This window comes from Rattus norvegicus, chromosome 10 (assembly GCF_021556685.1).
Source record: "Rattus norvegicus strain SHRSP/BbbUtx chromosome 10, alternate assembly SHRSP_T2T, whole genome shotgun sequence".
Taxonomy (NCBI): Eukaryota; Metazoa; Chordata; class Mammalia; order Rodentia; family Muridae; genus Rattus; species Rattus norvegicus.
Window position 1 is genome coordinate 66,647,112 of NC_141543.1, and position 25,389 is coordinate 66,672,500.

General features: G+C 50.8%; 1 protein-coding gene and 1 long non-coding RNA gene across 34 annotated transcripts in view; one reads left to right on the plus strand and one right to left on the minus strand.

Moving 5' to 3' along the window:
* LOC102549294 (uncharacterized) overlaps positions 1 to 25,389 on the plus strand; it is an 80,495-nt gene that overhangs the window by 54,669 nt on the left and 437 nt on the right. For 2 of the 8 annotated variants that reach the window (XR_015631805.1, XR_015631806.1), the window contains 2 exons: positions 14,644 to 14,708; positions 14,944 to 15,219. This is a non-coding gene — a long non-coding RNA (uncharacterized LOC102549294). Of the gene's footprint in view, positions 1 to 12,229; positions 12,310 to 12,393; positions 12,484 to 14,643; positions 14,709 to 14,929; positions 15,220 to 25,389 lie in introns of those variants that run through there. The other 6 variants (XR_015631800.1, XR_015631799.1, XR_015631801.1 and 3 more) reach the window with 6 other exon arrangements.
* Rph3al (rabphilin 3A-like (without C2 domains)) overlaps positions 1 to 25,389 on the minus strand; it is a 143,652-nt gene that overhangs the window by 17,776 nt on the left and 100,487 nt on the right. For 13 of the 26 annotated variants that reach the window (XR_015630178.1, XR_015630174.1, XR_015630177.1 and 10 more), the window contains 1 exon segment: positions 6,403 to 6,577. Coding sequence is in view for 18 of the 26 variants with exons in the window: in XM_087569628.1 (XP_087425754.1) it covers positions 6,403 to 6,577 (175 nt within the window). In the remaining 8 variants the exon portion in view is untranslated. 26 annotated transcript variants of the gene reach the window in all.

A 25,389-nucleotide genomic window follows, 5' to 3' on the forward strand; every position in this document is an offset into this window, starting at 1 on the left:
AGCTTCCTACCCTGTGTCCTCACATGCACACGCTGAGCATGGTGGCCAACCACTGCACCGCAAGGGGAAATCCCTCACCAGACATGTCTTGCCAGCACCTTGACCTTGCTTTACCAGCCAGACCGGGGGTAAACCCGTAGCTTAAGCCACCCAGTCTGGGGTGTTTGTCACAGCAGCCCAAGCATCCTAACACAATGAGACTTTGATTTTATCTGTGCCAGTTCCTATAATTTCCATTTAAAGTTTCCCTCCAGGCATGAATAATTTTTTATTGCCATCACAAATAGGTCTTCCCACTTCCGCCCTCAATTAGTCAGTACGGATTAAAACTATTGATTTTTTAAATTGATTTTTCTTTTTGGTTTTTCAAGACAGGGATTCTCTGTGTAGCTCTGGCTATCCAGGGACTTGCTCTGTAAATCAGGCTGGCCTCGAACTCAGAGATCCGACTGCCTCTGCCTCCACCTCCTGAGTATTGGGACTAAAGGTGCGTGCCACCATGCCCAGATAAATTGCTTTATCTTAAGTCTTGTCAGTGTCTAAATTTCTCTATTAATCCCAGTGCCTTTAGGTTAGAGTTGGTTGGATTGAGTTCTTGGCGAGCACATCAACTGCAAAGAGGATCGATTCCTTTTGTTCTTTTCTAACATTAAGAAATGGCTTTTTAGGGTTGGGGATTTAGCTCAGTGGTAGAGCGCTTGCCTAGGAAGCGCAAGGCCCTGGGTTCGGTCCCCAGCTCCGAAAAAAAGAAAAAAAAAAAAGAACCAAAAAAAAAAAAAAAAAAAAAAGAAATGGCTTTTTATTTCTTGCTTTTTCTGTGCCAATTAAAAACTAATAAGGGGGTCAGAGGGATGGTAAGAGCACTGGCTGCTCTTGCAGAGTACTGGATTCAGTTCCCAGCACCCACATAATGGCTCACAACTGTCTGTAACACCAGTTACTTGGGATCTAACACCCACTCTTACCTCTGTGGGTACCAGGCACACTCATGGTGCACAGATATACATGCAGGCAAAACACTCAGACACATCAAATAGATCTAAAACAAAAATGTCTACTAATGGCTGGAGCACAGTGAGGGTCAGAGGATGTAGGAGAGCACAGTGAGGGTCAGAGGGTGTGGGGGAGCACAGTGAGGGTTAGAGGGTGTGGGGGAGCACAGTGAGGGTCAGAGGGTGTAGGGGGGACAGTGAGGGTCAGAGGGTGTAGGGGGGACAGTGAGGGTCAGAGGGTGTAGGGGGGACAGTGAGGGTCAGAGGGTGTAGGGGGGACAGTGAGGGTCAGAGGGTGTAGGGGGGACAGTGAGGGTCAGAGGGTGTAGGGGGGACAGTGAGGGTCAGAGGGTGTAGGGGGACAGTGAGGGTCAGAGGGTGTAGGGGAGCACAGTGAGGGTCAGAGGGTGTAGGGGGGACAGTGAGGGTCAGAGGGTGTGGGGGAGCACAGTGAGGGTCAGAGGGTGTAGGGGAGCACAGTGAGGGTCAGAGGGTGTGGGGGAGCACAGTGAGGGTCAGAGGGTGTAGGGGAGCACAGTGAGGGTCAGAAGGTGTGGGGGAGCACAGTGAGGGTCAGAGGGTGTGGGGGAGCACAGTGAGGGTCAGAGGGTGTAGGGGGGACAGTGAGGGTCAGAGGGTGTAGGGGGGACAGTGAGGGTCAGAGGATGCAGGCTCACTCAAGGGTCTGAGTGTTTCCCACCCACAAGACAGACAAAACATAACTTAGCAAAGCCGACCTACCAACTGTGATTGGATGATAAAGATTGTTAGCTTGAATTTTGACTGGACATGGCTTCAGGGCTTCTTAGTTAACATGGTTTTCTTTTGTTACTGCTCTAAGACAGGGGCTTACTCTGTAGCTCAGACTAGTGTAGAACTCACTGAAACTTCATACAAATGAGACCAGCCTGGAATTCAGAAGCCTCCTTCCTCTACCTCCCAAGGTTCTCTGATACAATGGTTCTTAACCTTCCTGCTCCTACAACCTTCTAATATAGTTATGCTGTAGTGACCTCCCCCCAAACCATAACATTAATTTTGTTGCTACTTCATAACTGTGTTTTTGCTACTGTTGTGAATCATAATTTAGGTCTCTGTGCTTTCCAATGGTATTAGGTGACCCCCCCTCCCCAAAAAGGGGTAGTGACCCACAGGTTGAGAACACCTGCCTAGCAGCTCCTGGACCAGAAGTATCTGTGACATAGTGAAAGCATTTGCCACAGTGCCTGGCTTCAAGAAACAATGTGGAAAACAGGACATCTGAATTAAAATCAATAAATAACAGACATCGGGAGACCTGCTCTGATGTGGGCATAGAAACAATGCTTTTTCCTCCCTGTAGACGGGGCCATGGTTATAACCATCAGCGGTATCCCAGGCAGCAAAGATGCATAGCCAGACTGCCACCAGGAAAATGACTAGGTGTGACTAGGTCATTCCATGGCCTGAACTCCCTGACACAGAATCTTCAGTTTGCAGGTTACAGGTCTAAAGAATATTTCAAGGCAAAATCCAGAAACAACCTTAAAACCCATTGATAGGGAGTGACCAAAACATGACACAGGGTCCAGGGGGTTTTATTCATCCACCGATGTAAAGTACAGTCCAGGTCTAATGGCCTAGAGGGAGCCCGCAACGTTTTCCTAACAGGCCTGGTACATCTGGTCCCTGTGTAGCTGCCCCTGTCATTTGAAGAAGGCAGCTGAATCTTGGTGACTTCGAGGCTAGCCTGGTCTATACAAAGAGTTCCAGGCAAGCAGGGCCACATAGTGAGACGGTCTCCAAACAAACAAACACAACCGCAGAAGCCAACAGATTCACAGGCAAAAGCCTGTTTTATTTCTGTCGCAAAGCAAATTTAAATGCTTAAATTCAGTGGACATTTGGTCAAGGGCTAGAGTGTAAGGACAAAGAGGTTACTGGTTTTCATTCTTTGCTGAATTATTTAACTTGTGTTCTTAGATTATTAAAAATTAATAAAGAGAAATGTGGAGGAAGATGGGAAGGTGCCTATCTCGCAAACATCAATTAACTCCTAGATCCCTGTGTATATTGAAAAGTTCATAGCTTGGGGCCAGTGAGGTCTCAGTGCACTTGCCGCCCAGGTCTGGTGGAACCCACATAAAGGTGGAAGGAGAGAAGCCACTGCAAGGTGGACCCCTGGCCTTCCGAGCCTGCACACACAAAGAACACACACATACACCCGTGCACAGATTAAAAACAGAATCACTCATAATATATATTTATTGCTTACCCCTCCCCTACATTTCCAAGAGGTTACAGAAAGGAAATGAGGGAGGGCTAGCATGTGAACAGGAGAGGGTGGGAGGCATAGGTGCGAGAGCCCAAGCCTTGGGGTCGTGGAATAAAGGTGGGGAAGAGGGTCGCACGCAGACAGAGGCTGGGTGATGATGGTGCTAGCCTCAGCTCCATGCCTGTGGGAAGAACTGTGGGCAGGAGGGGACAGTGACCTGGAGTCCCTCAAGGCCCGGGGCCAGAAAGAGAGCCACTCAACATCTATTGGGTTTATCTAGCATCTCATGGACCAGAGACACTGTGATGCAATGACACCCTCCCCCCCAATCCCCCTCCCCAGCCTCCTTTGCAGTCTCAGAATCAGGGGCATGGCTCCCTCACTTGCTTGAATATCTGTGGAGCATCTTGTCTATGCTACTCTGAGTGCTATGTGCTAAGGTACTGGCCTACTGAGACAGATGTGGCCCTGCCACAGGACATTTCAGGGTTGTAGGAATGGTGCCCTCAAGATGGCTACTCTGACCCCTGAGCTCAGTCAGCCCAACTGTGGTGCTGGAACAGCTATGTGCACTAGCTTGCCCGGGGTTACTGCCACAGCTGTGAGCATAGCTAGTTGCTAAACTCCTGTCCACCCCTGGTGGGTGAGGGTGAGGAAGTCACTTTCAGAGCTGGAAAGCACTGTGGGGATCCAGTCACCAGAGGATTGGACGTGGAGACGGGCTACACTCTCAGCCCTGCTGAGGGCTGTCAGCTCCCTAGAGTCCAAGAGCCACACAGGGGCCAAATCAGCAGCCTCTGCCGGCTCCCAGGATTCCTTGAGGCAGGTGTGACAGGAGCCCTGACCAGGGGCTACCATGGACCTTGAGGCTACCTGAGCTACCATGTAGGGAGGGACTGGAAAGCCCCTCATCACAGTCCACAGCTCAAGGCTGTCCCTAGATAAGGATGGTTGGTTCCTACACTCAAGCTTGTCTAGTCTCTTACAGGTAAAGTAGCCAGAGTTGTGCCCTGTGAGGACATGGTCAGACCGGGGGCAGCCTGGGGACTGTCCTCAGCTGGAAAGCAGAGACTGACTCAAGACGGCACAGAAGCTGCCCGGCCACAGGCCATGGCAGCTGAATTCAGAGCACACGATAGCTGTCAGGCTCTTTGCAGCCGTGCTAGGCAGCCCTACCCTGTGGTGTCTGCACCGACATGACTCTACTGCCCTTCTTTCTTTTGTTCTCCTTTGTCACAGCCACTAGCTTTTTCCGAGTTCAGCTCCCTCCGTCCGTCCGTCCGTCCGTCCGTCCGTCCCAGCTCCACATACCCCAGTGGCCTCCCTCAGTGTGAGTACAGGTGCCCCACAGATGACATCAGCAGCTGTCCCTCCCTGCCCCGCTGCCCATGCAGCACTCAGGGACCATATGACTCCAACAGGCCTGACATAGCAGCCTGAGGGCTCTGCACCTCAATACCTCAGAGGGAGAGCCTCTAGGCTGCCTGCCGATTCCAAGTGTGAAGAGACGCTGGCCTCCTCCCCGTGTGTCTCCACAGCTGAGGAGGTACAGGGAGTACTGCTATGCCCGGGTACAGGCGTGTCTGCTGGTGAGTGTGTGTATGAGCATATGTACCAATCTACACGCATGTGAACATGTGTGAGCGTGTGTGCCTGTGGAGGAGTGTGAGTGATATGTGCGCATGTGTGTGCGGACGCGCTGATTGGGAGCGGTGGGTGGTGAGGACCCGTACAATGGGCGCTCGGGGCCTGGTTGTTCACACATGCCTCAGGCTTCTTCACAGCCACTCATAGCAACCGTCTGACCCTGGTGGTCCATTAGCTTCTGTTTCTAAGACCACAGACCTCAGACTTTCTTTAGACAGTGGGATAAAGATGTACCCAGAGAGAGGGACAGGGTGGAAGATGGTCAGGCTCAGTGGCTACGACATCCCTGTGAGTCCATGTCCCAACCAGGCTGTTCCCCTTGGACCCCCTACATATGAGGACCACTTCCTCCCCAGGCCAAATCGTCACCTGCATTCAGTCCTGCACCCCACACACTTGTTTGTGATGTCAGGGGAAAGCTAGGCTTGGCTATGAGTCATGCCAGGAAGAGCTGCAGGCGTCAGGATAGAGGGAGGCACAGCTGTGAGGAGGGACAGCTGTGGAAGTGCCAAGTGACACGAGGACGAGGACGAAAATTACCTGAGAAGGGACAGCCAGTACCTAACACGGTTGTTTGCAAGGGTGACTCACAGGGGTCTGGCCTCCTGGGGCCTGCTGCCTGGTGACCTTTACTTTTCTATCACAAACATGTGTTACCCTTTTGATAAGGAAAAAACAGCACACTCGACATGAAGAGAGTCAGGTCACCTCCCAGAGCCCTTCCAAAGCCGCTGCCAGGCCTGTGATCTTGAGGCTACCTCTTCTGAGACAAGTTACTAGCAGGTGACCCCCTTACTCCTCTGTCCCTGTGAAGTGTGGCTACTACAGGGCGTTAGAAGTCAGATGCAAGGGGAAGGACCTGCTTTGGAGCCCAGCTCTGGCCCTGCACCCTGGGCCTCAGGCTTTGTGGCTCTAAGATGGTGCTACTGAATATTTACTCTGAGAACCTCCTGCTGCTTTTGTGAGACCAGGAACTTGAAAATAAAAACCAGAAGGAGCAGCACAGAGTCCTCTATGGCGCAGGAAGCAGCAGTGGCTGGCAGTCACAGTGGGGCACACACCTACTTCTGGATAGTCACCACAGATACCAAGTCACCCTGCTCATTAGGGCCCAGGGTCTCCCTTTCCTGAGAAATAAAACAGGCGAGGTAAAGCGTGCCATGGGCCTGCTTGAGACAGACGATCTGAAAACCCCTGCCAACTGACTAAGGGCTGGGGATAGCTTACCGGTGAGATGCTTGTATGAGGTCCTAGTATGTGCAAGGACCGGGGTTCCATCCTCAGCACTGCAAGCAGACATAACGCATTCTATCCATGCAGAGCCACAGTGCTGCTCCTGCCACACCCGCAGTTACTGTCCTACTGGGCGAGCAGTTCCTGAAGGGCCCTCTGACTGTGTCTCTGTGGATGGGCAATCACTCTGTGTTTGAGGTCAGAGATGTGCTCTGCTGAGGAACACCTTGGGACTGAGGACTACAGGAGCCCCATGGGGGGGCACATGGTTCTTACCTCTCCCTCGGGCCCATGTGTAGACACGGCTGACTTCAGCACTCTGAGGCTGTGGTTCTGTGGGCTCCACAGGCAGAGGTCGGAAGTGGGGATCATCAGCCCGGCCAGGGGTTTTCAGGGGCAAGATGTACTTGGGGAGCCCTTTGTAGAACCAGGCCCCTGACCTCTTCCAGACCTGTGAAGGAGAGACAAGTGCTTAGAGTACTGGAAGTTGCACCCATCCCTTCCCTGTGTGGTACTCTCCATGCAGGCTTACTGTTCTTCATTTCCTGTTTATAAATAATGTGATAGGGACAAGAAAGTGAGATGCAGGACAGAGAACAAATTAGAATTCTCCTCAGTCGGCCAATCCAGGATGGACACATTGCAGTAAGTCCAATGAACTCTTCATCTATCCATTCCATCCATCATCTATCCATCTATCTATCCATCTACCTATCTATCCACTCATTTATCTATCCATCCATCATCCATCCATCTACCCACTTACCCACCTGTCCATTCATCATCTATTCATCTATCACCCATCCACCCATCATCCATCCACCCATCATCCATCCATCCATCATCCATCATCTATTCATCCATCATTCATCCATCCATCATCCATCATCCATCATCCATCCATCCATTCATCCATCATTTATTCATCTTTCCATCCATCTATTCACCCACTCACCCACCCATCCATCCACCCACTTACCCATCCATCCATCATCCACCCATCCACCCATCATCCATCCATCCATATCCATCATCTATTCATCCATCATCTATTCATCTATCCATCCATCCACCCACTCATCCATCCATCATCTATTCATCCATCCATCCATCCACCTATCCATCCACCCATCCATATCCATCCATATCCATCCATCCATCCATGGTCCTGTTATGTAGCCTAGGTTGGTCTGGAGCAACCCATTCTCTTGCTTTCACTTCACAAGTTCTATAAGACTTGTGTGTACTGCCATGCCCAACTCACCTCCACATCTATTTTATCACCTTCTCTTGCTTCTCTCTGCACAGTGGGATCACAGCAGGGTAGCACCTTAGAGCTTGTAAGGAATGTTATGAATATCATCCACCCACTGGTGCATCCATTGCTACTGTGTCTGTCAATCACCCACCAGAATCCAAGAGCCTGCTTAGCTCCCTCCTGCCCAGCCTGATCCTTGCCCACCTCCAACACACAGATGCTCAGCAGCTGACCCATTCCCATTCACCTGGGCTGGGATCCTTTCCCCAGCTGCCTCACCTGCACCTTCTCCATCTATGGAGGCTGAGGCTGAGGCTGAGGCTGAACAGGACAGACCTATCCAGTCTCCAGCAGCTGTGAGCAGCTCATCCGGTGCCTGCTAGTCATGAAGCCTCCCATGATCCTATGCACAGGCTCCAGTTTCTCAAGGAGAATGTTCCTGGGCCTTCACTATTCTAAACCAGCATCCCTCTGGCTCCTCTATCACTGTCCCTCAGAAGAGAGGACCAATAATACTACAGTGTCGGGGCTGGAGAGATGGCTCAGCGGTTAAGAGCACTGACTGCTCTTCCAGAGGTCATGAGTTCAAATCCCAGCAACCACATGGTGGCTCATAACCATCTGTAATGAGATCCGATGCCCTCTTCTGGTGCGTCTGTAGACAGTGACAGTGTACTCGTCATATATAAAATGAATAAATAAAATCTTAAAAAAAAAAAGACTCAAAAAAAATATAATACTACAGTGTCTCAGGCTTGGTGTAGTTGCCTCCGGAGTACAACCAGGATCTCTTTTCCCTGCCTCAGTTTTGTGCTTTTGAGGCCCTGGTCTTCCCATGAGACCCTTCTATTCCACACTGCTAATAGAGCTTCTTAGAGCTGGTGCAGGAGAAGGGCAGATAACACCAACTGTGTCCTATCTCTTCCCCTTGGAGAAGATCTGATGTAGGAAGAAGTGAAGAGATCACCCCAGAAAGTTGAGAAGGTTGCGAAGGACACCCCAGAAAGCTGGGTGGATCCCTAGAGGTTGAGGGTGTTCACTCTTGTCCAGAATAGGAACGATAGCCAGGAGCCCTCTAGGAATCCCTCTGAGCCCTGTCATTTCCAAGATGGCCACCCTGGTCCCCCTTTCTTGCTGTCCATTGAAAGAATCAAATGAATCAAGTCGCAGTTTGATTAAGGCAGAATCAAGTGCAGCTTCCACCTGCACTGGTTGTGTGGCACTGGATGAACATAAGCCTCTCTGAGCTTTGCTCATTTCATTGGTGAAATAATTCCTGTGGGTTGGGAGTGCCCAGCACCGGATCCAGCATGCAGCAGGTGCCTTCCTCGAGAGCTCTGGGAAGGGTGACAGGGGGCTTAAGGAACCGCCAGGCTAGGCCATATCACAATATCTGGGAGCTTTCCCTGGAGGGTTTCTGTGCAGATGTGGAAAAGACTGGAATCTCCAAGAGCCTCAGATTAGAATTCAGAGCAGTAACTGAGATAAGGCCCCCAAACCCTTAAAGCCTACTTCAGAAACAGCCAAGGGCTACATAATCTCTTTTCCTAGGAAACGAATGTGCGCAGGGTATTGAGTAAGGAGGAGGGGAGGGAGGGAGGGCTGGGGTCACCTTCTGAGAGAACACCCAGTCTTGGTAGGTGCCATGCAAATATTCAGACTCAACCCTGGGGTCCTCGCCCAGCTGTTGCGTGATGTGGACACACAGATCTTGGATCTTCAGCTCCCTCCCCCTGCCCGCCAGGCATATATATCTGGGATGGTGATGTCTCTCGGAGTGACCAGGAGGATCAGACCCATGAGTGGACTTAAAACCTCAAAACCCTGCAGTAGGTGCAGGACAGCCACCTGTAGAACATGGCTGCAATCACTACTGTCACCCTTTGTGACAACATCTACAGGCCAAATGTCCTATTTGCAAGGAAGAACCCGAATGCCAGGGTCGGTTGACTGTGAAGACAGCACTTGGCTTTTTTTTTTTTTTTTTAAGATTTCTTTTATTTATGAGTACACCGTAGCTGTCTTCAGACACACCAGAAGAGGGGATCAGAATCCATTTCAGGTGGTTGTGAGCTACCATGTGGTTGCTGGGAATTGAACTCAGGACCTCCATCCCAGATCATGTACATTTGGGAAGCCCTAGGATGAACTAAGCCGTTATGGTACGGCTTCTCTGAGCTTTTAATGTACAAACGTGCACAGCATTCTCCAACAGGACAAAGGTAGAACCATGTTACCCTCTTAGAATCTGCTTGGCTAGCTTTCTAGCCACCCCTCTCTGTGCATAAATTGGCATGTGTGCACATCACACACACACACACACACACACACACACACACACACACACACACACACACACGCACGCACACGCACATGCTTTGTATCCCAATCCCATCTTTGGCCTGCACCATACCCTATTCTTACCCTGTACCCCCCTCACTCCCCACCCCCACCTCATCCTCACCCTGAACCCCTCACTCCCCACTCCACACCATCCTCACCCTGAACCCCTCACTCCCCACTCCACACCATCCTTACCCTTTTACCCTCACCCTCTTTCCTTCCCACCCTATGACCTGCTGCAGAAATTCAACTCCAATAACAAGCTGACCACACCCTGCACTTGCTGAGGGAAGAACAGCTAGTTCTCTAGGTAGACAGGGGTCTCATGCTCTGGCCTGGGGGCCATGGGACTTCTGAATCCACAGCATAAGCCTTGTGTGCATCACTTGACTACTGCTCCCCGGGCAGAAGGGCCTGGCTTTGGATGGCTCTGCTGTGGTTTTGTTTCCTAGGTGGTGCTAGGAGATGAAACAAAGGCCTTACGCGTGCTAGGTAAGCACTCTACCACTGGGTCTAACCTGAGCTCAGTCTCTCACACAGTGTGGACACGGGGAGGATTGTTCTGCAGAACCCCCATGAGCAAACCTCCTGCACTTTAGTTTGTTCTGGACTGGAAGCTTCCTACTCTGGCAGAGGACTCCGGTTCAATTCCCAGCACCGACATGGTGGGGGAACAACCTGCAACCTGTCCCACAATGGAAGGAGAGAACCAACTCAGACGGGTTGTCCTCTTCCCTCTCTGCATCCTGCACACAAAGTAAAGAAACAAAAATGTAAACACAGGTCTTGCCACAACAGGCACCATAGCTCTAGGGATTCCCCAATGCCTGGAAGGGAGCCAAAGAAACCTCTACACCTTATCAATTGTTCCACCATCACAACAGAAAACAGGCTAAGATAGCAGCGCACACACTGGTCTAAAATCCACAATGTGCAAGAACGGGACGTCTTCCTCCTCCCAGGGCATATGGCCCAACAGTTCCCTGAAGAAGCTTTGCTATTGACCCCCATTTTCCACATAGGAAAATCGAGGCTTCAACGCATTCAGCTATTGCCCTAAGTCAACAGAGCATTGTATTGTTCTTCAGACAAAATCCTGTATCCAGGCGGGTCCTTTCCCCACCGTGGGTCATGACGATTACTCAGTGTTAGTAAGAAACGGTCTCTGCCAACACTGCAGTGTCTGCCTACCGCCTCCAAAATCCGGGGGACTGTGTTCAGGTTCAGACCGATGAACCCAGCACCTAATGAGGATGCTAGGACTGTTCTCACTGTCTTACTCCTGGGAGCAGGGTCTCTTCACAATACATTTATCAGATACTTGTTGGCTACAGCCTCAGATCATGTTCCAAGATCTGAGGCACAAATATACATTCAGATGAGATGCCCCAGGAAGGAGAAAACCTACTATGTGCACAGAAACATACAGGGCCATGAGCTTTGGTCAAGTACCCCGAGGTCTGTACCCTTGCCAGGTCCTGAGGTCACCAAATGTAGGTACTGCAGGTTGGACAACAGAGTCACCCTGCTGTTCCTCTCTTTCCTTTTGAGCCCCTGGCAGTCACCCTTCACTTTCTCTCCCAGAGTCTGCTTGTTTCACCTACCTCCTGTTAGTGGAAGCATCTAGAGGCTAACCTGTGCATGTTGAAGCTTTCCATTTCAGGCTGGTGATGGTCCCACTGTGTGTATGTGTCCCACTGTGTGTACATGTCCCACAGCATTCTCTACAGCAAATGCTCGTCTGTCCATAGACACTTGGGTTGCCCACACCCTGGGGCTGGTCCTTAATTTGCAACTGTCTTCCCCACCAGGCTTTATTATCCAGGAAGGAGAGACATAGCCATCTGCTCACCACCGGTCCTTCCAGCTCCTAACACACTTCAACACACATTGATACGAAACAGCCGCTACTCAGTTAAACAACGAAACTGAGGGTGTGAGTGCTTTTCTGGAACATACCCCAACCTGCAGGGCCAGTCTTCTTCCTGAGGAAGTGGTCTGGTATGCCAGATAAGTGCTCTGTCACCGTGCCATGTCCCCAGACTTGGAAGTGGCCTGGTGGCTTCTTATTGTTCTCATTGGCCAAATGGAATTATTATTTCAAATTCAAAGAGCGATTAGAGGAAGTGTCTAGCAAGTGTGCTGGTGGAGAGCAAGCCCCAGACATCTCCCCGACGGTGCCCGCTCCTGCCCTTTCTGCTCCCTGGCATGGCGCAGCCACTAGAACCCATGCTTCGGCCCTACCGTCTACCACAGTTCTGTATCTCTGCCCCACCTCCCTGTCGGAATGCTCTCATCAACAAAGTGCTTTGTGAAGAAGTGAAAAAGAACACAGGATGCAGAGAACAAAGCTGGGCAGTAAGTGTCAGGAGGGTTGAATAACTCCCCAAAACTCTACAAATCTCACCAACTTTATCCCAGCACCTATGCCCACAGACACGACCCTCCAGGCCAGCCTGGCTTGTATCTTCCCAGGACTCAATGGGCTAGTCCCATGCTGTGGCTAGCCAACGGAATGTCGTTTCTGAGAGATTCTGTCATCCAGCTGGGTAGCCCCATGGCTCACCCTGCCACTCAGAATGGTCAGAATACTGGACTAATGCGGGGAGAGGCAATTCCTGAGCTCCCCACCCCATCAGAGGGTCTGATCACAGGTTCGTCACTCAGCACAGGATGTGTGCCCGTGTGCAGGTCCACCAAGTACACTGTCAGTGTTTTGAGGATCACCCTCCACATGGCTGAGCAGGCCCGGCAAGGTGAATGGTGGGGATGTGAGCTGGGCCAAGTTCTGAGCAGCAATCCCATCCGTGCCTGACCATGCACATCCTGACCTTCTATTGCCTCAGTGCACCCCGACTCTACAACCCGCTCAACAATGGCTTCCAATCATGTGATATTTGCCCAGGTCCATCACTCACTGTACAGCCACTTGGCCCCTCCCCAAGGATAGGGTCAGGACAAACCCTCCTTGCAATCTAACCCCCACCCAAGGCGAGGCCCACAGGGGGGAGAGCAGTCCCCTCTTGGGAAGCTGAGTGTCTCTGCACAGCTGCACTCTGCTCCCCATGTGTGGTTTGTTGTGATAAGGCCAGCAAAGCAGCCAGCCTTGAAAATGCCATTTAATGAGAAAAGACCCACGCTGCTGCCACGGTGCTCGTGGGGGGTGTCTGGCTGCATTAAATGCTCCCCGGTATCATTGTTTTGTGCTGGGTTTCTAGGTTCGAGTTACCATTCCAGCTCACGCGGCCAACCTGACAGCAGATATTGATGGACATTAGCCAAGCTGTTCCCAGGGAATTTTAATTACCACAACAACAATCGCTAATCACAGCATTTCCTAAACGGCTGTGGCTGGAGCAGTGGAAATTGCCCAGGCTCTGGTGGAAGGAAGGGGACAGGCTGGGGAGGTGACTGCTGGCAAGGATGGAGGAAGGGCGGCTGAGAAGCCCCAGTCTGCCCATTGCTTAGCTGGTGTGACCTGGGCTGCACACCTCAGTGCTCCCGGTGTGTCTCACTGACTTGACTGGCTTGCCCGTACTCCCTGACCCTCATCCCACAAATAAAGGAGATGGGGCCATCTGACCTTGGCACATGCTGTTCCTAACACTTGTAAGGCCTGCAACCAGGTCTCCCATAGGACATGCACATTCCCCGGGAAGTCATTCATGCCAGATCTTGCAGAATCAAGGCCCTTTTGCTTCCAAGGCCATAGGGTGCCACTCGGACAAGTTCATGCTTGTCTCTTGTTTGCATGTCTGCCCCCTGCCCCCGACTGCCCCCCCAATGCCCCATGTTTCTGTCTTTGTCTTTGTCTCTATTGCCTTTGAGATAGGGTCTCACTGTGTAGCTCTGGCTGGCCAGGACTTTGCTATGGAGTCCAGGCTGGCCTCAAACTCTGAGATGGGCCTTCCTCTGCCTCCTGAGTTCGGGGATTAAAGGTGTGTATCTTCATGTACAGCTTTGATCATTCTTTTGACTTGGACCCTGAGCTCTTCAAGGGCAAGGCTGTGCCTGAGCCATCCCCGAACTTCATGAGGAACCCGCTATGTGAGTGATGGACAGAACGGATAAAGTACAGCAAACAGTGCATGGGCTTGCATCTTCTGCTACACAAGCTCCAGGCTGACCCAGCCTGGAAAGCAACAGGAACTGGCCCTTGCCAATACGGTCCTCTTAATACTGTGGTCATTTTAAAGGTCTACCTGCTATGGTAGAGGAGAGACAGCTTGCCCTAATCTGACTTGAGCATGCACATGCATGCATATACATATGTACATACATACACACATCTACACACACAGAGGAAGAGATAGACAGAGGCAGAGTGGTTGAGTGAGTGAGCTCTGGTTCCCTGGGAGCTACCAGACAAACTAATCTTCACAACCCTGCCTCCTGCCATCCTTCACATACCTTGCAGTCAAATACAGCTGTTTCCCCTCCTTTGAACATTATCTGAACTCTTCTATTATTTTCTAACCTTCAAACCTCTGTAGATGTTCCTCTTTCCTTCTTCCAATGAGTGCTTACTTCACTATTGGGAAATCACTTTTATCTAGAACTTTCCAGAGAAAGAAAGCCTCATCTCTTTCTCTCCACTGTAAGACATAGACTTGTACCATGACCACCTCTGTACCTGCCTGTTTCCTGGTGGGTGGGAAGTTCTGAGACAACAGGAACCACCCAGAGGTACCCTGACCCCCGATTCAGGATAAGAAGCCCCATGAAGAGCTCTGTCACAGCAACCCAGTGTTTTCTGTCCCCTTAGTACCCTCCACCCAGGTGCCAGACAAGACCCCATGTGAAGGCCCTAGATCAGGAAATACTCAAGGCAGCCCACCACTGTGGCTGGCACCTTCCCTTGGCCTGGTTGGCCCCATTCCTCGTAATCTGTAAGTAATAAGCTCATCTTTTCACAGTATCACCCAGGCACCTCTGTAAACTAGGACATGGGTACAAATTTTCAAGCTTGGATTAATGGCAGGTAAAAGGGAGCATGGGGGAGGGAGCATGGGGGAGGGAGCATGGGGGAGGGAGCATGGGGGAGGGAGCATGGGGGAGGGAGCATGGGGGAGGGAGGGATGGGAGCCTCGACAGCCACAGCTCCCAGGGTTGGGGTGGGGAATACAATATATGGAAGAGGGGTGTCAGGAGGCAATATCGCAGAAAGTTACAAATGTAATTAAAGTGCTAAAAATATTAAAGTGATTAAAAATTAGGAGGCGAGAGAGGCAACAGAGCAGTCGAAGCCAGGCAGCTCCTCACCTCTCACAGCATGAGTCAAGAGCGGGCATCTTGTGTTGATGAATCACACAGAGCATGACAAGACCCAGCACGTGAACGCCAGCCGCCAGCCACCGTGGGCTAGGTGAGGCAGGCCTGGTGTGCGGCTTCCTCTACTGGCTGACACTTGGCCAAACAATTGGCTTTTTTCCCCTCCCTTCTAAACCACATTGCACTCCTCTGATTAAAGTGAAAGCATAAAGGGTCTGAAATTGAATGTTGATGTTATTCAATCCTTGGGCTGCATGGCAGGCATGTGGGGAGCTGCAGTGTCTGGCTGGAATACTGACTCTGGATGTGGCTTCAGGGAGAGAAGCTAACGGCGCAGGAGAGGAAAGGAATGCAGTAATTGAAATGTATTTTGTAAGCGGAGCAAGATAGGAGAAGATGTGACCCTCTAGCACATTGCTGTCCCCATCCAAGCCACCGGGAGCCAGGACTTTGACAGTGAGAAGCACAGTGAGCTAAGCTGAGTCTAGAGGGAGGAAGGGGCAGGGCCCAGGGCATCGCACAGCTAGAGAAAGGCACGGTCTTTCTGAGGCTGCTAGATAGTATCTTGTGGCTAGGTTTCTGTGGCGATAAACTGGGTATGAAAAGCCACAGGGAGGGGCTGGAGAGATGGCTCAGAGGTTAAGAGCAGATACCACTCTTGAGAGGAGCAAGTTTTGGTTCTCAGGTGACTCATGACTGCTTGTAACTCCAGCTCCAAGGGATCCAACACCCGTGAGCCTCCTAGGGCCCCTGTGCACACTCGGCACACAGGCACACACGACACACACAATAAAAAGAAACGAATCTTCAAATGGCAAAGCCGTGGTGAACCCAGCCCCTTCCTCTAACTCAGTGACCCAGATGTAGTACTTGCAATGTGGCTCCCACAATCCCTAGAGCTTTCCCTCCCACAGTCCCTAGGGCTTTCCCTTTTTCAGTTGGGCCTGGCACACAGAGCACAGCAAGGAAACAAAGGGCTGTCGTGCCATCAACATGGTGTTGTGCCAGAACCTGCCATGACCATTCACAAGTGACCATGACTGCTCACCCGAGGAGTGGGTTTCTGGAAGCACCCCAGGCATTCAGAGAAATTTGCTACAGAGATGATCTACAGTGCACACACCAAGAAGAACAAGGATCTTCCATGTTGTGCCTGTGTGCACCTGTCCAGAAAAGAGTCTGAGGAGACACTGAGCATGCTCTACAACGTGCCTGTGCCCCTGCTTCCATGTGCACCAGCACGGATGAGAACTAACTTCTGAGTATCAAGATAATAAACCAAAACAGAGAGAAAGAGAAGAAGTGAGAAAGAAAAGTGTCATTGAGCCTCCTGTCACCTGGTTTTGGATGCCCTTCGAAGACCCATGAGCTAAAAGTGTGGCTCCCCAGTCAGCGATGCCATTTAGGAGGCGGGAGGAACTTTAGTGGGGCCTAGTATGTGGTCTTCGGATCAGTAGATCCTTGAAGCGGATAGGACAGTGAGTCCGCAGCCCCCTCCTCTCCCGTTTTCTGCCACTTCCTCTCAGAAGCATAAAGACAAGAGGGCTGCCTAATCGCAGCGGGAGATCACAATGGTGAGCCACCATGAACCTTTCTTCTTCACAGGGTGATATGGCACCTGTTCATTACAGTAACAGAAAGCTGACTTGCATAGCAGCCCATGTGGGGTGGGATGGGGTGGGCTGATGGGAAGGACACACTGTTCTCAGTTCTCTTCTGCTAGAAATCCTCTGTTGCTCAAACCAGGCCAGGCCCAAGCAACCTCACAGTTCCAACCCTGAATCACCGCTGACCCACAAGCCTTCAGGCTTGTTCAAGTCAGACAGAGACTTGGATTTCCTAAGGAGATACTGTAGGGTGGGTTTTAACAGTATTCTCAGTTATGTTTTTTTTAAAATATATTTTAACGCACATGCTCTGTGTGTGTGTGTGTGTGTGTGTGTGTGTGTGTGTGTGTATGTGCACATAGACATGTGAGTGTAGGTGTTCCTGGAGGCCAGAAGAGGGTGTTGGGTCACCTAGAGCTGGAATCACAGATGACTATGACTTGCCTGATGTGGGTGCTGGGAACTGAACTTGGGTGCTCTGTAAAAGTGCCAAGTGCTTTTAATCACGGAGCTATTTCTCCAGCCCCTCAGGATTTCTCTTAACAATTAAAATAAAACCACGCCTTTATTATTTCTTTTGTGTGTTGTGGGGTGTGCCACAGCTCGAGTGTGGAGGTCAGAGGGCTGAATGCAGGAGTCAGTTCGTTCTTTACATGATATGGGCTCCAGGGATAGAACTCAGATTATCAGGCTCAGCGGCAAGCACCGTTGCCAGAGAAGCCATCTTGTCAGATCTTGCTCAGGCCTTTTCCTGCTCTGAGCAAGAGTGTAAAGCAGGTAACATGGCCTGGTGGCCACATTTGTAGCCACAGAAGCACATGTGGAAGAGGTTGGATCCGCCCTTCTTAGGGTCAGCATGGCATCCTCTCTGTTCTTTCACTCGGTGGGGCTGTGGTTCCATCGAGCAGAAGCTGTGGACCAACCAGCAAGAGAAAAACACCCTCATACGTGTGGTGGCTCGGCTGGCTTAGAGGGACTGAAATAAAAGGTTCCAGGGCCAGAGGGTGGGGGAGGGAGACCACGGTACCAGAAAACTCAGTGCCCAAAGGGAAAAAGGCAGGGTTGGGTTTATATCGCTGACATGAACAGAGCTACAAAATATAATAATATAAAAGAAATTACGTTTAAACAGTAGCTATAAAAGAATCGGGTGACAGTTAGATCCGAAGATCCAGACTGTATCAGCGAAAACCAAACAGCTACAAATAAAACCCCGTTCTTCGTGGTGGTGCAGGAGTTATTATTCTATTCTAATGTAAATGATAAAACAAAATTGCTCTGAATAGTCAAAAAGTCATACATGTATAATTTGTATCAATCAGTAAGTCAGTCAATCATCTATCAGCAACAACTAAGAAAATTAAAACTAGGCAGGTTTGTCATTTTAGCACACTTAATTTTCTTACCTTTTTTTTTTTTTTTTAAAGACAAGATCTCACTGGGTATAAGGGAATAATACCAGCACCAGGGAGGCAGAGGCAGGCTGATCTCAGTGAGTCTGAGAGTTCCAGGACAGCCAGAGCTACACAGTGAGACCCTGCCTCAAAAACAAAACAAAACACAAGACCTCATATGTAGCCATGGCTGTCCACCCTAATGCTAGGATTAAAGCCATGCTATGCCACATCACATCTAGACATTTTTCTTATCCTTTCTGTCCCTGTTGCTTTCTCTCCCACTTCCAGACTTGGGTCTGTGTGACTGTGTGTGTATACATGTATGCATGGGTGCACTCGTGTTTACAGATGTGCACGTGTGCATGGAGGTCAGACGGTCAACCCCAGGTATGATAGCATTCCAGGGAACTGGTTGCCTTTCTTTTTTTTTTTTTTTTTTTTTTTTGTTCTTTTTTTTCCGGAGCTGGGGACCGAACCCAGGGCCTTGCGAACCCAGGGCCTTGCGCTTCCTAGGCAAGCGCTCTACCACTGAGCTAAATCCCCAACCCCACTGGTTGCCTTTCTTAAAACACATATTGTGACAGCACACCTGTGGAATTGGTCAAGGACAATTTGCAGGTGTCAGTTCTCTCCCTATACCACTCAGGTTTCAGGACTTGAACTTGAATGGGCAGACTTGGCAGCAAATGCCTTTACCTGCTGAGGCTTCTTGCTGGCGCTGGCTACCCTGTTTCTTGAGAGAGAGTCTCTCACTGGCTGGCCAGTGAGCCCCAGGGAGTCTCCTGTCCCTGTGTCTCCTTCTCTGAGATTAATCATTCTTCCCGGTATGTTTTACATGGGTCCTCACTCATGCCCAGCAGGAACACTCTCCCCAGCCCTTCTTTAAGCTTCCCGGTGTGGTAGCTCATTTGTTTGGATAGAGTAAAGTTAGCCATCTTTCCTTGCTGCTTGCTTTCTTGCCTCTAGGGAGGGAGCAGATAGCATTCATCAACCACCTCTTGTGTGTTCAGACTGAGCTGGGCAGGGGGTTGGCAAAGACCAAGTGTTCTTGGAGACTGGCTGCTCCCCCCTCCCAAGTGATCCTTCCCTCCTGTGCAGGGCCCTCGGTGTTTCTGCACAAACTGGAGTCTGTACCCCTGGGAGGGGTGTGGGAGAACCAGGGCCACTGGACAGGGTTGTCAGCAGCCTTCCCCTGGCTGTTTCCCTCCCTATCCGGACAACTCTGTAGCTCTCATCTTCCAAAAGTGCCAGCTCTCCTAAGGTGTTAACTAGAGGCTGAGACCCCTCCCAGGGGTGATTAGCACATTTGCATTTTGAAGGATAACACTTTTTTTTCTTTTCTTTTTTCTTTCTGGGGTTCTGCGGTTCTGGGGATGAAGCCCTGTCTGAGGCCCGGTCAGGCAACGGCTCAACCACTGAGCTATCCATCCCTTCCCTTCAGCAACACCATCAGGCTTGGGATAATAGTTTAAAACACACTGTGTGTGTGTGAGTGTACGTGTGCGTGCGTATGTGTGTGTACACTCGTGTGTGACTGTGTTGGTGAGTCAGGAAGAAAGTTCCACCATGCTGCCACCTCCCCTGAACCAGGGTTCAGCCATCTGGAATGTAGGCTCTCCTGCTCCTGGGTCTTCCTGATAGATGGCTGTCTTTTCTCAGGGTTCCCTACACTCTATACCTGCTGTGCAGAGCCTCCAATCCCACCAGGACACTGGGAACTAAGGCAGAGAGACCCCACCCCCACCCCACAGGACGCTCTGTCCTCTGGACCATGAGGGCAGGAAGCTGAGCTCAGCTCGCTGGAGTCCTGAATTCCCCAGGTCTGAGCAAGCCTCCTCTTCAATTCAAGTGGGCTTTGAGCACCAGGGCAGCCTGGGAGACTAGCAGCTGCCAGCACAGCGGAACGGAAAAGCTGCAGTGAGGGGAAAAAACCCACTGTGAGGGTGCTGACTGATTTTTTTTTTTTTTAAGATAATTCAAACACCGCGGCTGGATTATTTCAGAACGAGGGGGAGCACTCTGCTCTGGCTTCCATGAGGCAGCCTTTGGTGAGGGGCTGTTTCTATAACAATTATCCACCCATAATAAACAAGGGGAGCTTGCCAGTGTCATGAAGCAGTGGCACAAAAGGTCCTGTTAGACAGACAGGCAGAAGGCTCTGTCCCTACGTCAGGCTTGCTGGACCTGGCTCAGCCCTACCTCTCTGTAGTCTTGTTGCCCACCTTCAGGAGTATCCCTCCAGCCCTGTATCCCACGCTATCTGGGATGTGGGAGGGTCCTTGTAAGCCCCCACCCTCTGCAAGGGCCACCCCCCCCCTCTGGTCCGCAGTGGTGTCTCCGCCTTCCGTGGCTGTTCCTGCCAGCTCAGCAAATCCACAGGGACAAGGCTCTCTGCACCTTCTATAGACCATGGATTGGCAACACTTTGAAAATGCTTCCCCTTTCTCTGAATTCCTAAGTATCGTGGAATCTCTCTGAATCCACACACTGCCCTCCCCTCCCGCTTCTGCCACAGGTCTCGGGGAGCATGCTCAGGTGGTGTTTGGAGGGAGGCCACGCTCTGGCCCCAGGTGGAGTGGGCTGCACACCGGAAATGAATAGAGGCTGTGAGCGGAAAATTGCGCAGGCCAATTATAGCAAGCCAGGTCTTCTCAGAGGAGCTTCTCGATTCTGATTCAATTCCCAGAACAACAAATATGCCAGTGTTTAAACACAGTCCCAGCCAAAGCCACACTACTGGCCCCTGAGTGGACAGCTCTCAGGTGGAGGTGGGGGAGAACAGGGGCCTTAAATGCTGGGCCTTGCTCCTCAAAGGTGCCTGCGGTCAGTGTGAGCACTTCATTTTCAATCTATTTTGCTCCTCTTGGGAAAACCTTTTAATTCTGAGGCCCCTCTATCTTCCTTACTCATTGCCCCCCCCCAATCCCATTTTTCTGGGAGATCTTACAGATTTCTCTGGCTCACTAATTCAAGCTTCCTATTTTGTCTGATTTGGGGGATTTCACATTGTCTCTAGATGTGTACTGGTGACATGCACACAAAGTTTATTCTGTATGCAGCACTATGCCGAACCTTTTTCATATAAACTCATCAGGAGACCTAGTATTACTGGATGGGGACTGCCCCTAGATGGGAGAGCAACACTAGGCATTCCAGGGTCACATGACAGCTCTCTGGTCCTAGTAGTGCCACCTTAGATTTGTCACCAAAGGTCCCAATCCTCCACTTAGTTGCAAAATGGGGTCACTGATGCTCACCTCTGAGCCTTGTGTCAACCCTGCAGGAAGAACGTAGCGAAGGGTATCTATCCTTCCTGCTTCCCTGTGTCACAAGGACTTCCTGGCGGCCCTATGCGGTATATGTTTGAAATTGTTTCTTTAGGAAAGGAAATGGGGTATTACTCCAGGGCTAGGCACCCCCTAGGAGATCAATAAATACTTCCTAAAGCAAGGGTCTACCCTCGACTCCCTAGTCCCCATCTGTGAGACAGCTGGCAGCGGGAGGGAGCAACTGTGCCAGCCAGTGCCATTTGGCATCTGAAAAACAAGCTGGAAGCTTGGATCACATTTTATTCAAATTAGTGCGAGAGAGAGAGACCAAATTCAGATACTCCCTAAAGGCACAAGTATGACAGAGCCAAACCATGACCACACAGGCCTGACAGATAGGGCGGGAGGGAGCAGATGGAGGGTAACATCAGGGTGGAGTCATACCAGCTGAGATCGCAGGTACCACGTACCTTGCTGTAGTCAAGGTAAATCTCACAAAGGATAGGGTCCCCAATAATGCCAGCACCCAAGCATATTCCTAAGGGTGACTTAGTAACTTGAAGCACCCAGTAAACGACATAACTGATGAAGACTTGTGACCCAGGGACCAACCTCCAGAAAGGACTATGCTGACCTACTGAGTACTGAGGCTTTGGGGACCATACCCCAGTACTTGCCTCAGGAGACCTCAGCACTACAAGGTAGGGAGCCTCAGTTCTATGGACATGATATGCACTAGGGGTTTCCACTGTATCGTTCTGGTCTTTGCTCAGATGCCCATGAGCCTCCCCATTATACCTGCCTCAGGTCTATGCTGAAACCCAAGCTTCTGGAAAGGTCCCAATGATGTTGCTTCCATGGTCACCTTGACTGAATTTGGAGTCACCTAGGGAATGTGGCTGGGGATGTATCCACAAGAGTTTTCTAGAGAGGCTTAACTGAGTTTAGGCAGTACTGTCCACAGGTCAGGGTTCCAAGTTGATAACAATACTGGGCACCATCAGAATTCTTTTGCTTCTTGACTACAGACACAGTGTGGTCAGCCTCCTCACATTTTACCCTTGTCTTCTCAGCTGTGGGACAATAAAAATCTACAACTGTAGCCATTTTTTTTTTTTTTTGGTTCTTTTTTTCGGAGCTGGGGACCGAACCCAGGGCCTTGCGCTTCCTAGGTAAGTGCTCTACCACTGAGCTAAATCCCCAACCCCTGTAGCCATTTTTTAGCTTTACAGTTCAGCGTTGTTAAGTGCATATACACGGCTGGGCCTCCACCCTTCCCCCACAGGACTCTACTCACCTCCCAAACTGAAGCTCCATCCCGACTCACGACTCACATCACACCAACAAACCCACCCTCAGCACCAGTAGCCGCCATTCCCCTTCCCATCTCCCTGGGTTTGCCAGCTCTAGCTACCTCTCTTGAGAGGAATCCCACAGTGTTTGTTCTGGTTTCTGTCACCCAGCATCTTAACCTCAGGGTTTCTCCCTGTGGTAGGCTGTGTCACAACGTCTAGGCGTTAGGAGGCCACATGAAGCGAGTGGTGTATGCAGCACATTTCACTTAGCCTCTTGTCCTGTAGGCACTTGGGTGGTGTCCTCCTTCAGCCACTGTGAACACTGCTGCCGTGCATATGTGCATGCAGTATCTGTGCGAGCCCCTGCTTTTAACCCTTGCCATTTCGCCAGAATAAGTGGCTATAAAACCCACCATCTGGAAATGCTAAACAAAGGGGTAATTCTTCAGGAATATCCGGAGAAGCTGCCACACTCTTCTCTACAGCAGCCACACGTCCTGTATTTTTGCCAGCAGTGCACAGTGGTCTGGTCCGGGTTTCCCGCATCCTCGCCAACACTGGGGGTTTTCTGCTGCCTTAGGGCAGCCACCCTGATGGGTGACATCCTCGTTAGTCCTGCTCCCTCCACCTTGTTCTATTTTCCTTCTCAGTATCTAACAGATTATGTCATTCGTGCCAGGTGGTTTTCATGTCAACTTGACACAAGCTAGAGTCATCAGAGAGGAGGGAGTCTCAACTGATAAAATGCCTCCATAAAGACCAGACTATGGGCAACCCTGTAGGGCATTTTCTTAGTGACTGATGTGACAGGGACCAGCCCACTGTGGGTGGTACCATCCCTGGGCTGGAGGTCCTGTATACTATAAGAAAGAAGGCTGAACAAGCCATGGGGAGCAAGCCAGTAAGCAGCATCCCTCCGTGGCCTCTACATCAGCTCCTGCCTCCAGGTTCCTGGCCTGTTTGAGTTTCTGTCCTGACTTTGATGATGAACAGTGATTTAGAAGGATAAGCCACAGAAACCCTTTCCTCCCCAGCTTGCTTGGTCATGGTGTTTCATTGCAGCAATGGTAGCCCTGACTAAGACACCCTTCCATATTTACTGGCTTGCTCATGTTTTACTGTACGTTTCTCACTTGTGCTAAATGAGAGCTCAGGAGAGGGATGCTTGGATGCTTTGCCCATTACTGTTTTCTAAGGGCCTGAAACTGTACAGGCACAGAGCAAATACCCAGGGGTGTTATGAAGGAAGGAAGGAAGGAACAAAAGAATGAATGAATGAATGAATGAATGAATGAAGGCAGGCTTGTTAGAGTGCATTTTGGAGGAAGACACAGCTAGCTTTAACTCCTGGCTCCATTAATCACTCCTTGGGGTCTTTGGGCAAGTGACCTTTCTCTGAGGTTCAGCTATTCCATCTGTCAAGGGGACAAAGTCCTCTAAGTCCCTTGCTGGGCTTCTGTGAGGAAGATGGACATTCATTCACTCCTTGGATGTGACCAACATCTATTGTCACTATTAGCTGTTCTGGTGTGTGTGTGTGTGTGTGTGTGTGTGTGTGTGTGAGAGAGAGAGAGAGAGAGAGAGAGAGAGAGAGAGAGAGAGAGAGTGAGAGAGAGAGAGAGAGAGAGGGAGAGAGAGAGAGAGAGAGAGAGAGAGAGAGAGAGAGAGAGAGAGAGAGTGTACAGTTAGCACAGAGGACTATGTTAGGGTTGTGATAAAGTTTTTCCCTTTGGGATCTGTTGGAGTCTCAGGGTAAAACTTCCTATGCGGAGGCTCAGACTGGCACTTCAAACAAGCTACAGGAAGGTGGGAGTGGGTCAGTCTGTCTTCGAGGATGCTACTGGTGGGGGCGTCCAGATAGGCAAACTGCTCTGGGACCTGGTGGGTGCCAGGAGCTTCCTCCTGCTGCCACTTGTGCCTGTGTGGGAGGCTACGAGATAGCTGCCACAGGGGGCTGTGTGACGGAGCCTCGGCAGCGTGGGAGGTGACCAGCAACACACTGAGGAAGTGTGGCCATCCAGGTCCCTCAGGAATGCCGCTACAGCAGCCGAGAGCAAGCCAGGGACAGATGGTAGGGTACTCAGGCAGCCACCTGTCCCAGCACCAGCTACCCACTCCTCAGTGCGTTCACCCGGCCTGTGAAAGGGGCCCTCAGGCAAAGCTGTTTGCAGCAAGAATCCAAACTGCGGGCGATGGAGACATCCAGCATGGTGAGGCAGATGGCAGCCTGCGGTGACACAGGCTGCCAGCCAGGGAGGCAGGTGCTGAGGTGCTGGGCTCAGCAGTCACAGGCAGTTTGATGGGGGAGGGGGTGGCCCTGATTCTCTTGGTCATCTTCAGGCTGTGAGGTTCAGCTCTGCCAGTGGATGACCCCATTGGAGTACCACTTGCCTTCATCCTGGGTGGGCTCCAACAAAGGGCACTTTCCGATCTTCACTTTTCCTATTCTCAGATTTCTCTTATAGCCAATCAACAAACAGGAGAGCGAGTGAGGGATGTGGGTGTACCCTGGGTTCAGTGGGCTTGTGGGGTCCCCCCCCCCAGTCAGGATCACCAGTGATAAGATTGGGAAGCAGAACAGAGGTATGTTGCTGGGTTGAGGCTGTGAAATGGTCAGAGGAGGCACATTTCTTTGCAAAGTCCCCTTTGGATCAAAAAGCATTTCTTAAACACCTTTCTATGCAAACCACTACGGGAACCTCAGCGTGTGTCAGCCCGTGCGGGCTCTGCCTGGGCCTAATCAGGGTTGTGTGTGTGTAAGCACAAGAGACTTCCAGGGTAAAGAAGAGTGTTCTAATTGTACTAATCAGCTTTCAATTACTT